The following is a 13,979-nucleotide window of genomic DNA, read 5'->3' as shown; positions in this document are numbered from 1 at the left end:
AAACACAAGAACTATTCATAGGGACCCCTGGGTCTGTGGGAATGTTACAGCTTTAGGACTAAGTTTGCAGTTTAAAAAAATTGTGTTTTGAAGCTACTACCGGCCTAGGAATTCAGCTTAGAGGTAGAGGGCCTGTTAGATCATGGGCAAAGCCCTGGGTTCAAACCCAAACACTGCAAAACAAAAGTTTGGTTCTTTTAAAGTTTTGAAATGCACAGTGGCTTTAGCACAAATGTCAGGTGAGATCATTTGTGTACTGGCTTATAGTTTCCAGAATATCACAATGCTTATTGTCCTATTAAACCTTCCAGAATCGTAGAAAGGGTTAAATTCTTTCTATATATACAGAAAGTCTCGATGATTAGGGGTAAGAAATTCAAGTAAGTCCCACGGTGATAGAAAGGGCACAACTCACCCCCAGCAGTGTTTAAAATAGATAATTTATCATATATACATGGTAAATTACATAGCCACACAATGTTTATAGAGTGTAGTAAATGGCCACCAGAGTACACATACATCAACAAGCATCCTGAACAGTACTCCACATATCGGGATGTCTCTTGCAGAGTGGATCTACTTTCATCAAGTCCGACTTTTCTGTACATTGTCTAGGTCCACAGAGAAACTTCCCCATGGACTTAGGTCCCAAGGTCCCCTGGCACCCACACAAGACCATCCCAGCTCACATCCAAAGCTGAGATGGAAAAGGCACTGGCCAAGAGTTGAGTCTTCCGGGACCGTTTTCTGAAATGACTTGTACTTCCGCTTCTATGCGGAGGGGACAGTGAGAGGCTCTGCTCTCCAGGGAGTGGGAGTAGACCAAGCATGGCATACTTTACCTGCTTATGTGACATACCCACTGGTGCCATACTCGAGTCTTTGGGAAAGGGTGGGCAATATGTTTTCCTATCGCTCTAGGTCCATTCTGCCAAAGGGGGACAAGCACTTTACAGTGGTGCTCTTGTGGAACTACAGCCCCGGTGAGGGATAGGTCTGAAGAGGAGCACCGGTATTTCTCAAGATGGGCCTCAGGCTTTGAACCATCAGCGCCTCTGCCCTTACATGGCCAGCTTCAGGGCATCTATTAAAAACAATGGATGCCATCCTAAGTGGCTGCTTGCCATCACAACCAGGGGCTTGCTGTGCTGCGGGTGTCCCAGCAACACCATTTGAGCCTCAGAGAACCAGCGAGTCCAGATATCCCACCCCTCTCTGTGACCTCTACAGGTGTTTCCTGTGGCTGTAAACTGGGTGCTTGACGTCTCAGACACAGTGAGGGTGGCAGATTAAAATTAAAATTTAACTTGTTATGCAACAAATTAAGACTCAGGAAGAGAAGAGAAGAGGTGAGAAGGGTTGGCTCAGCAGATGCTCCTGGAAGCAGAGTCCGTGCACCTCAGGATCAGGCCAGGGACCTCTTGTCTGAAGAGACATAGCCAAAGGCTATGGCCCCTCTTTCCTGGGGAGTGCGTACCTCTTGGGAAGGGGCTCCCCATCACACTGAAGGCACGTGTGAAAATACAAAAATAGGGCCTCTGTTTCTGAGTGTCATAAATAAGAGGGAGCAGGTGACAGGCAGAGGAGACGCTGGTCACTACAGCTGGTTCTCCTCAAAGAGGATCTGTGCGTACACGGTGCTGCTGGGGACTCCTTTGGCTGCACGGTGTGGTTTGATCAGCTCCAGCTCGGCATAGGTCAAGTTTTCCTCAGCGATCTTTGGCTGTATAGGAAAACAAAAGCAAAACACAAGTCAAGCCGACCACAGTCAAGTGTCTACCAGGTACTCATTTACCAAGTACCTGTTTTCACGGTATTTGTAGGGCAACATGTAGGCAAACATAAATAAAAGCATAGGGAAAACCAAGTAACATCAAAAGATACACTGCCCCACATAGAACACCATGCGCTGCCAAGAGACACTGCCATTAATGTTTAAGTTAGTATCGAGTACTCACAAAAGCCATTGGACTTTAGCTCACAAATAACACCTAATTTTAAAAAGCAAAACCTAGTACTAACACTGGTCAAAAGGAAATGCACGGGAGACAGAAATAAGTCTACTGGCAATTAATACCAAACTTATAAAATTTTGTGAATGATGTAATTACATAACAAAAAATTTAGAGTATCTGGGAAATATAATGAAGAAAATATTTCTTGCTATGTGCTGAAGAGTATAGCAAGAACAGTGGTCATGGAACTTTAATTGATTTATTACTTAATAACATGATGAGGCTCAAACATCAAATTCAGAATGTTAGGAATTGAACAAAATGAGCAAAAACAAAATGATAAGGAAAAAAACCTAGAAAACAGACCAAAATATCTAAAATCAATTGCTTGGAAAGTATTGATAATGGGCATATTGGTGAAAAATTGATCACTATAAAAAGGAAAAATATAAAAAATCACGAATGAATAAAACAGGAAGCAAGAAAGGTAATAGATTATAAATGAAGGAAAGTTTACAAACTGTTAGAAGGCTCAACACACTGAAGAGGAAAGCTGAAACACAGGATAAAATGATAAGGTCCCAGAAAACAGAAATGATAAATGCTAACTGTAGGCAACCTGAATTTGCTAAATACCCTCGGAGGGGCAACAAGGAGGAGCTATTGGCTGGGCATTCCTGAAGGAAGCTCCTCTGCAGAACGGACCATCTCACATCATTATGCTGATCAGAGAACAGGAAGGAAGACAACCCTGATGGGTTTTAGAACAAACTCTGTGTTCATGCACATTTTAATTCAAATTTATTCAAGAGAGTGAAGAGGCACATAAGTGATAGGTAATCATATTTAGGTTGATTTTATCCCAGAACACAAACATGGTTCAGTATTTTTAAATGATTTATACTAGTAAAAAAGCAACAGAAAAAACTTCATCATTATCTCTATAGATGCTGGAAAGCCATTCAATAACATTTAAAAACCACTGTTGACAAAATCAATCTTTGAACGTCATAGTCACAGCTGCATGTTTTCTTAATATGATTAAGAGATGTTAAGATAATGAATAATTGGCAATCCAAGTCTAGGGATGTAGAACTATACAACTGGACTAATTTAAATATGGCAATGCTGGCAGATGAATAGACATGCTTATCAGTGGAACTGGCTAGAGACCCCAGAAGTATCATCTTCCAGTAAATGCTATTGGAATATTTGGGAGAAAAGTAGAATAAAATCACACCCTATATCTCCCCCAAATATGTAAATCCCTAAAACTACTAGAAGAACATACAGAGAACTTTTAGGAACACCATCTTAGGAGTAAGATAACTTTACAAATGCACATTGTCCTGTTCTAGATGACAAATATTCTCTTAATCGAATAAAAAATGCAATAAAAAAGAACAGGGAAGATGTTTGCAGCTCCTATCAAAGGGGCTGACAGTTCGGCAAAGATCCCGACCAACAACTCACCAGGGAACAAGTGGAGGATGGCAAAGTCCTCCCACGGCTCCCAGGAAAGACGCAGAACAGCTCTTGCTCAAATGGAGTGAGACCACCTTGCTCACCCCGACAGACCCATAGCTTTGGTCTTAGTTCTTTGAGAAGTTCGTACAATGCATTTTTGTCACACTCAGCCCTCCTTGACTCCTCCCAGAAGCCCCTCCTGCCTACCCACCCAACTGTGTGTGCGTGTGTTTCCACCCTTCAAGTCCAGTGTGTGCCACACATATATTCTCAGATGAGTGGCCTTTCACGGAAGCTTGGGCAAACTCTAAGTGGCAACACTCCTGAAGAAAACTGACCATCCCTCTCCCAGCAGCTGCCAATGCCAATAGCTCCTCGGCTAGAGGTGAGGCACCATGTTCATCTCCTCTCTTCATGCTGGGATTTGGTCTGGCTTGAATGGGGCTTGTGCATGCTGACACAATCGCTATTACTGGAAGGCACGATTTTAAATCACACTTAAGTGTGACTTTTTGTTTAAGTTTCCAAACAGTTTTTAAGTTGCCCAAACTACTATATCCTCTCATTTGTTGCTGCTGAGATTATTCTATTGTTTGGGACAAGAAAAAAAAAAGAAAGAAGGGAGGAAAGAAGGAAGGAAGGAAGGAAGGAAGGGAGGGAGGGAGGGAGGGAGGGAGGGAGGAAGGAAGGGAAGAAAGAAGGGCGAAAGAAAGAAGGAAAGCAAGCTCACGTTCTTCAGTAGAAACATGGGCATTTGTAGAACAGAATGTATACTGGAGAAATCTTTAACAACCATGGAGCTGGGGCTGAGGGTGTAGCTCAGTTGTATGCTGCTTGCCCAGTATGTGCAAGGCCTGGGGTTTGATCTTCTGTATCATAAGTATCATTCAAAACCAATGGAGCTGTACATGGTCTGTATGTAGTGTTACTTATGAAAATATGTGTGCATACATGCATGTAAGCAAACATGTTACCCTGGGAAATCAGTAAGTGGAGAACCCAATAGCCATGGCTTCAGAGGTATAAACTGAGTGGTTGGGAAGACTCACACTTTATTTTATATTCTTTGTTTTGTACCTTTTGGATGTTACAGTAGGCATATCTAGTTGCCCAACGCACCGATTAACTTAAATTTGCAATTAGATAAGTAAATGTGGTCACTAATTTAGAGTCATATCCACATTTTCACTTCAGCAACTCTGTGTTTCTGATCTAGATGTTAGATTTGAGGTTCAGGTTTTGAATTTCTTTTTTGTTGTTATTTTGAATCACACTCTTTAAAAACAAACAAACCAACCAACCTATATGCCTCTATCTTTTTTATCTATGGAAGTCCAGGACAAAGACACTGTTGACATGGAAGGTACGTGTCTCCAGTGGAATGTCAAAGCAGAGAGCATTTGTTCTTTTGAGACAAAATGCTGAGAGGACCGGAAACAAGGGACCCAAAAGGGTGGACAAAGAACTTAATGCCAGCATTTCCGGCCCAGGTGACTTCCACGCAATGTGCACAAGGGTCTAGTCATTTTTCAAGGTCAAAATTAAGCACATTTGTAGGGATGGAGTCTCTGTTTGCCTTTTGACACTGCAAGTCTTTACACTGCATCCTGGTCGTCCACCTCTTACCAGCCAACGAAACCCCACGTACCTTCTCGCCTTGTGCTTTCATTACATTTCACGTTGTAACGATTCCATTTAGGAACACCACGTGTCCTCCAATAAGTACTCAAAACCCAGCTCATGTAAATTTTAGAACCCAGGCTTATGAAATCATATTGTCCAGTTGTTTCATTGCATTACTTTGAAGCCGCATTGTTTTCTAGTGTAGATTATCTGTTTATTCTTAAGTTATTTCATTATGTTTGGGTATGAAAAATAACACCAGCTTTCTCAATACAGGTCACCAGGCTGGCTTGGCTGATCTGTTGTTTTCATACATTTTTATGATGTTCCTATAGTAAACATAATTTAATAAAGCCAAAGCACACTAAATAAATAATTGCATCTAGAAAAGCAATAAAAACAAATAAAATTAGTACTTTCATAAGTGGAAAAGGTACTTCAATTACTGCTACAAGCAACAACCCACCATAAAATGTGTACAATCATTTCCCTTATGCATATTTCTGGAGTGTAATAATTTGATTGAAGATATGAGGCAGCACACAGGAGGCTCCAGAGTGTGAAGTGTATACAGTTTACAACAGAAGATGCATAACACCAGTGTTTGGCACCTTTAAAGAACCTATTGTTTTTCTGGCAGGCACAGTTGGCTGGCACCATCAAACATGTGCTTAAGTGCAGTCCTCAGCTTGATCAACTGGAAATAAAGTCCTAACAGCCAGGGAAAGTGGGCAAATGGGTCCCTCTCGCTGGTTTTCCTGACCTGCCTTTGTTTACATTGATGCCTCAATAAAGCTTAGGTCCACCTAAGAAATAGCTTAGAGATGGTTTCTGCCTTCTTGGGAAGAATAGGTAAGAACAGAGGACAGAGTAAAGCCAGCTGCCAGGACCAGGCTGTGATGTAACCATCACAGGAGGCAAGGGCTTTCCGTGGGACAGGATCAGGTAAGGGATCTCGATTGCTACAGTCCAGGTACTTTCACTGTAACATTGGCTAGACAAACCCAACAAACTCATCCCCAGTGTCAACAGCAATTCCAGTCCTAGACAGAAGTGCAGGTTTCTGAGGATGGACCTGGAAGCACTCTGTGTTCTCTACTGGCCACCAGTTCTCAAAACAGCAATCTTCAGGCCTGTGTGGTACTCTGGATACCGGGGTGGGGGGTGGGGGGGGGGGGGGGGGGTGTGTGGTGTGCATAGAATTACAGTTAGTCCTCTATATCCATGAGTCCTGCAAACATCTGTGCGTTGAAAATGTTTGGGGGAAAAGTTGCATCTGTACTACACATGTGACTTCCCGCTGCTGTCCCCTAAACAATACAGCACACTGACTGTTTACACAGCGTTTGCATCATATTTAGTATGGTAAGTAATTTAGGGATGATCTCAGGAACACAGAAGGATATAGCGAGGCTACACTGTGATGCAGATATGCACCGTTTATACTGCGGACTTGGCTTTTGCTTTATATGGGGAGTTCTAGAAGCATTCTCCCAAGGAATCAGAGGGGTGGCAAGACACAAGCTGCCTGAGAGCAAGGCTTCAGTCATACTAACCTGCTGTTTGCAAGCCCTCTTGCAGCCTTAGGGCTGTGCTGAAAGCATTAACAGGAACTTCCATAGTGGGACTCACGGGCCTTTGACTGAGCCGACATCATACACAGCCGCTGCTGAATTTCTCGGAAGCAGACTGTGGCACTTCTAAACCCATCATCAGCGCCTCTTCAGGGCACTCTGGTTTTACCTTCTTTTGCCCTTTTCCTAGGCCTCAGAAATGCTTGGTGGGATTCTTTGCTGCTCCTCAAAGCAACTATACATCCAACCCTTGAAATCCAGAAGGGATTGGTTCCAAGAGCTGCACAGGTACCAAAGTCCTCAGATGCCCAAGACCCTTGTATAACAGTGTCATGTTCTGTGTATATATGTTTGTACACACATGCTCTTACACTTCAAATGGTCTCTAGATGAATTATAGCATGAGGTACAATGTAAATTCTCTGAAAATTGTTGCCACACTGTATCACTTGAGGGAATAATGAGAAACAAAAAGTAAAAGGTCTGTCCAAGTTGGATACAGATGCAATTTCCCCCAAATATCGTCAGCCTGTAACTGGTTGAGCCTACAAGATGCAGGATCTGCCATCTGTGTGCAGTCGCATGGACCTCATACACCCTCACACCTTTGTCTCCTGCGTCTCTCCTCTCCTCCTCATCCATTCCTTACTTGTCAGGAAGGATCCTTCCTGCAGTTGGAGGGAGGCTCTCTAATCAGCAGGTAACAGAGGAGAAGATACAGGGAGGCATCAGTACATTGAAGGCAGCACATTCTTCTTGCTGGCATCATTGTGATCATGTTCATGGGGAGGGGAGCAGAGTTTTAGCATGGCCCCCGCCTGCCTGCAGAACTGAGGGGCAAGAGGATTCCAGATGAGGTTCAAGAGCCAGCTACTTGACTTTGGGCAGTTCTCCTGTCAGTGCTCAGGAACAATAGTAACTATTGTTTAATTAAATCATTAATAGTTAAATAATAGTAACAATTGTGTAAATGAGATGCTTGTGAGTATTTTGACACAGCTTCTGCCCTGTAGAAGGTGCTAAATGCATGTGTGTTGAATGAGTCCACATTCTGGCATCATTGCTTTCCATCTGCTCAGCTAACTGTCTTCTACCTATGTACACTTTGACTCCTTCACACATGAACAAGAACGGTGTAGACCATGTAAGCCAGGATCTTTTTTTTTTGTTGTTTTTTGTTTTTTGTTTTTGTTTTTGTTACCAAGAGATTCTGGGAAATTAGTTATGGGCTGAATTATACATGCCCTCTGCCAAACTCCTAAGTTGTTTATCCCCCAGTACCTCAGAACTTGACTGCATTTGGAGAAGGGGTCTTTAAAGTACTGATCAGGTTAAGATGAGGTTGGTAAAGTGAATGCTAATCTGATGTAAAGACTATGTCTTTACAGTCAACATTAGGACACAGGCCACTTGGAGCGATGATGCCGTGAAGACACCAGTCATCTACAAGCTAAGGAGAGAGGAATCCAGGGAAGTCAGGCCTGATGCCATGTTGGTCTTGGGCTTGAAGCCTTTTTGGGAAAACACATCTCTGCTGTATGAGTTACTTTGTTTATGGAATTTAATTATGGCATTCTTTATGTAATAGTCTATTGACAACAGTATAGATGAAGAGGAAATGCTTTATTTGAGGAAAGAAGAGATGAACTGCCTTCCCATGAATGGGTACATTCTAGGTAATGCTATGCCAACATGGGGGGGAGGGGGATGTTTGGTGCTATTCAGTGAGGAAGGAAGCTGGGGAATGGGAGGTTCTGCACCCCTTCACACAATCCTCCCAGACACATGCCTCCCTGCTGTCCTGCCCTCTACAGCTTGGCCTTAACTCTGAGTTGCAGTAAATCCAGCTACATGGAAGAGACAATAGGGACTTGGGCATCTCTGTGCTGCCTGGGAAGAGGGCTGGGTGGCTCCATCGGGAAGGAGGAGTCAGTGACAGCAGCAACAGAGATGATCTGCTTCCACTGAGGAAAGGGGCCTGGCCTCCAGGTGACATGCATCCCAGGCTTGGGGTGAACCCTAAGTCATTCTCACCTTTCTGGGGGAGGAGGTGGTTAGATGTTTTCTGCCCAGTCCCCGTGTGCCCACCTGCTATCCACAGCTCAACAAGGCCACTTTCAGTTGTTATTGCCTCTCTTCCCCTTGTGCTCAGGACACAGGAAGCAGCGGACCAATGTGTAGGAAGAGCCTGGGCTGAGGTTTGGGACATGCTGAGTCAGAGGCAGAGAACTCTTACAGAAAGGGGCTCCTGGCCCAGGGAAAGGCTTCAGCTGCTCTTATGTGCTCAGGTCCCTTGAGTGACGTCTCTCTCTCTTTTTTTTTTTCTTCTTTCACTGTGAAGTACTCCAGAACCACTGAGGCAGCAGGAAGGAAAATCGAGAGCAGTGTGTTCAGAACGGCAGAGGGAGGTGAAGCAGTGCCCGGTCTCTGGCCTCAGAAAAGCCCTTAACCAGCCAGGGATCGACATGACTGGACCATAGCAGGGGTCATCATAAACATGCATTGACAGGCTTCTGCGGGCGTTTCTGTTTCTCTAGCGTAAAAGTGGGACAGCTGGGTCATATGGCAAATGGTTGCCTCACTCTTAAGAAACTATCAGCATACCATTTGCCCTCCCACCTAAGAAGCATGAGTCTCAACAGCTCCATTTCCGTAGTGTTGCTTATTTTTTTCTTTCCTCCTTTTAGTGGGTGTCAGGGACACAGTGATCCCCCCACCCTTGGGGAAACCCACTAATCCTAGACTTAAACCCCACTTGTCACTGATGGCTATGGGGCCAGGTTAAACCTGGCATGACTTCCTGTGATCACACAGGCTACAGCTTGCGTGCACTGGGAAGTCTTTGCATTCTAGGTATAAGAGGGAATGAGAATTTTAGAGCCTCGGATGGCCTGCCTAGCCTCATCCTCCTGCTCCACCGCACATACCAGCTCAGGCTGCCTCTCTCAGCTCTAATTTAAGCCTTTCTCTGTCCCAGTTTAGGGTGATGGTTATGGAAAGTACACCCGTGGGGAAGGAATTGCTTGAGTCTGCTGACATCAGGCAAACCAACCTCAAGAGATCCGGGAGTTATGCTTTTCTTCACAACACATACTTCACACTCCTAATGGGTACTTTCTGAGGATTTCATCTTGTGCACGGGTTTCCATGGAGTCAACTGAAAGTTACCCTTCCTGGGTGAGCAGGGGTTTAATGATCTCTTATGCAGACTCCTGCAAAACAGTACTTTCTTATAGAGATTGCAGCTGGGTGTGCATGTTGAATTAAATTTGCAGGAATAAGAGAGAAATGCAATTGTAGCAGCTCCCGGTTTGCCAATGTGAAGAGTTCAGTGAGGTAATGCCATTACCACAGCAACAGATCAATACCCAGGACATGGGAGCTTTGAGCTCACGTCACCTTAGAGCTCCAGCCCGGGCTGCAGGTCTACAGAGTTGCAGTATCAGGAATCCATTCCCCCAAGAGACTATGAGAATTGTCGGGGCAGACTTCCTCTTCTCCCTTCAAGATAAGTGCTCATTTTTTATTCAACAGAGAAGGAACTGGTAAAAACAGTCTCCCCGAAGCCCCGCACACACAACCATGGCTGGTGAGGATGCTGAGGCTGAGTGTTTAGCACATTCTGCTCTCCCCCACCCAGAGCTGTGGGAGTCTCTGAACCCTATACTCAGGAGGGAAAAGAATGCCTTAGGCCCATTGATCACGTGGTCACCAACATGCCTTGGAGATGAACTTGGCATTGTTCAGGTGCATGGGTTGCTTCCAAGCATATATATTGATATTGATATTTCTGAAAAGAGGATCTAGAGTTTTCTGGTGTGATGTTAAATAAAAATAAAGGAGGAAAACCAACAGAAGAAATATTTTTCCATGACAGGGATGGTAAATGGCCCAGAGTGGCTTTGGGAGGTAGCTCAGTGTGGCAGCTGAGACTTGGTCCTTTTGAGAGCAGAACTCAGCTCACTGGCAACTAACTTTGACCATCCCAATCAGTTCTCACCTCTGTCCTGTGGGCCAACGGTCACACTCACACCACCAATGAATAGCCAGATTTTAAAAGGCAGGAAGCTGCTGTGAGTGGTAACATACCTATAATCCCAGCACTTGGGAGGTGGAAGCAGGAGGGTCATGAATTGGAGGCCAGCATGGACCACCTTGTAGCAAACCCAACTAGCCAAACAAGCAAAATTGCAGAAAACTGTTTCACGGCACTAGGTACATATGCAGGAGTCAGAGCCATCCATCCTGCCTGGGATCTGGTCCCTCAGAAAAGTACATGAGCAGTACAACATTCCAAATCAAGGTAGTGCACATTGTTGAAAGTACAAGCTTCATATCTAGGTAATCTAGACAGGTGGACAGCAGTCCTTTTCCATAAAAGCAGGCTGTGGTGGTTTGAAAGAAAATGGTCCCCAAAGAGTGTGGCACTATTAGGAGGTGTGGTCTTGTTGGAGTAGGTGTGGCCTCGTTGGAGGAAGTATGTCACTGTGGGGGGCAGGCTAGGAGATCTTGTATGCTCAAGCTACACCCAGTGTGGCATACAGTTGCTTCCTGTTGCCTAGGGCTAAAGATGTAGAATTCTCAGCTTCGTCTCTATCACCACGTCTGGCTGCAAACATGCTTCCCACCATGATGATAACGGACTAAAGCTCTGAACTGTAAACCACTTCCAGTTAAATGCTTTCGTTTATAAGATTTGCTGTGGTCATTGCATCTCTTCAAAGCAATAGAAACCTTAACTAAGATACAGGCATCAGATACCAATGAGGAAAGGAGTGATGGACCATTAGCTCAAACTGCATAAGGCTTGGATACAGACTCACACCACTCAGCAGGCAGTGTGAGCTCCAACTGTTGGGTCTGAGGATGAAGGGCATGACCTGCCTCATCCTTATCATATGGCAGGCTTGGTATGAAGAGATGGAAGACCCAAGGCCACACAGCACAAGGCTACAAAGAACTGCCATCCTTGAGAGGAGGTGATAAAGGGACAGGGGAGAACTCTGCTAGAAAGCCTCCAGGCCCTTACCTCCCCATTCCCACACAAAACATGGTACACCTCTAACCAGTATGAGGTGGATGGAGGTCACAAGGGAGTAGGCTCTGCCTTGACCAGCTTGTGTGGGAAATAGCTGCTGGATAGTGACAAGATGAAGTTGAGAGTTGAATGGAAAGAATTAGAGATATTCAAGTGACTGACTTAAAGTCAATCACCAAGTTAATTCGCCAACTCCTTGGAGTAGAAGTCATCAATCTACCAGGATCTCTGCTCCAGGAAGCGTATGGTAGAAGCCTCTGAAATGACTTATGCTGCTGAGGTCAGAGGTCCAGGTGGACCGCTAGCCTCAAGACCTTGAATGATTTACATTCCCAAAGTCAGTATGGAGCTGTGACTGCTCACCAAAAAACATATTGATGATCTGAGCCAAAGTCCAGAGACACAAGGGACTTACGAGTTCATGGCACAAAACACCCTCTTGCTCTGTTGCCTGAGCCTGGGGTCATATCTGGGGTTCTCACCTCAATTTCCAACCTCTGTGTGTGCTTACATAGGGTCTGATAGCCAATAGTCCAATGTGCTCTAGGACTACAAAAGACAGAAAAGCTTGAACTCAGAAAAGAAGTGGAGACAAAGATTTCATCTATTGAAGTTTGTTGATACTGTGGACCAGATGAACTTGCCAGGAAGTCTCCAGCCAAGCAAATTCACATGGTGCTCTTGAGTCCAAAGAGTTCAAAGGATAGTTGTTAAAGACTGTTTTCAGTGTGTGTTCAGTATGATAGACAGTCACATGCCCAGGCCAACAACTCTTGGGACAGTCACAAGTCACTATCTATGTATGTAATGTGTTGAAGCCAGCATAGAAAGGCCAAGGATAAACCTTAGAGGTTCAAGATTTTGCAAGTTGACAGATGGATGCCTCTAGATTTTACAAGCCATTGTTTGTGAGTAGAAATGTGATTGTAGGTAATGGTCTCAGTGAGACTTCCATGCTCAAAACTTCTCCTGGCTGCACAGCAACTGCTCCATATGCTGATGCAATCATTCATCTTCTTTCCCACATGAACCAGGGATGCACGCATCCCAAGCTGCCTTCCCAGAGCATTTCTACAGGCAGTACCACTCTAGATGATGCTTTTGCTTAGGAAAATAGAGTGTTTGCTTATCTGCTTCAACCACGAGTATGACCAGAGGATCTGCCATTTTAAACCCTGTCCACACACGCTGGATCACACAAGGGTATCTAGGGTGATGTACAAGAGCCTTGCTCTCAGAAACAAGAAGGCTGTCATTCCTAAGGTGTATGGCCCTGGGCAAGGCAAACAACCTCTCTGTGCCTGTGTTTCTTCTTGTACGACTTATGGAATGCCTCTCTTATGGGATAACACTCAAGGATTGACTACATTGACACATGGAAATGCTGTGTGTGTGGCCTACTGTTACTATCAGGGACATCACTTTCATAATAGTGTTGTCATCACAACTGGTTGTCATCACAACTGGTTCATTGGATGTACTCAGAAGCAGAGAGAAAAAAGCATTTGGAGACTTTGGAAGCACTGTATGCTAGGAGCTATGGGACTTCCAAGGCCAGTCAGTGTCAAATAAACCCAGTGATTTTTTTTTTTAATAGTATGCAATATAACCTTGCCAAATAACAAGTTAAAGCACTTCCTGGAACAGACTTTCCAAAGGTGACCTTTAATGCTCCCAATAAGACTCAGTGTCCTCATCAGGCTCACTCCTAAGACCTTGTCCTGTGCCTCTCCTAAACTCACTGCATGTGTCCTCCTTGCAGACCCAAGTCCAGCCATATAAGTCTCTCTACATTTCTTGGACATACCCGGGCAGTGCTCCTCCCTCAGGGATGACCTCAGGGCCTTTGTTCACACTGTTTTTTCCATCTGGAAGAGTGTTACCTGCACTATGGTGAACATTGCTTCCTCATATTATCAGGCCTTTGCTCTAATGTGGTATCTTCCTTATATTATCAGGCCTTTGCTCTAATGTGGTATCATCTTCCTCATATTATCAGGCCTTTGCTCTAATGTGGTATCTTCCTCATATTATCAGGCCTTTGCTCTAATGTGGTATCTTCCTCATGTTATCAGACCTTTGCTCTAATGTGGTATTTTCCTCATATTATCAGGCCTTTGCTCTAATGTGGTGTCTTCCTCATGTTATCAGGCCTTTGCTCTAATGTGGTGTCTTCCTCATGTTATCAGGCCTTTGCTCTAATGTGGTATCATCTTCCTCATATTATCAGGCCTTTGCTCTAATGTGGTGTCTTCCTCATATTATCAGACCTTTGCTCTAATGTGGTATCTTCCTCATATTATCAGGCCTTTGCTCTAATGT

General features: G+C 44.4%; 1 protein-coding gene across 1 annotated transcript in view; it reads right to left on the bottom strand.

Moving 5' to 3' along the window:
• Positions 1–420: 420 nt before the first annotated feature.
• Vstm4 (V-set and transmembrane domain containing 4) overlaps positions 421–13,979 on the bottom strand; it is an 85,934-nt gene continuing 72,375 nt past the window's right edge. Inside the window, exon 8 of the mRNA XM_036199685.1 lies at positions 421–1,723. Within this exon, the coding sequence (XP_036055578.1) occupies positions 1,598–1,723 (126 nt within the window). The 3' untranslated portion in view covers positions 421–1,597. The remainder of the gene's footprint in view (positions 1,724–13,979) is intronic.

This window comes from Onychomys torridus, chromosome 9 (assembly GCF_903995425.1).
Source record: "Onychomys torridus chromosome 9, mOncTor1.1, whole genome shotgun sequence".
NCBI lineage: Eukaryota > Metazoa > Chordata > Mammalia > Rodentia > Cricetidae > Onychomys > Onychomys torridus.
Note: the sequence above shows the minus strand (reverse complement) of the source record. Positions and strands in the feature narration are given on the sequence as shown.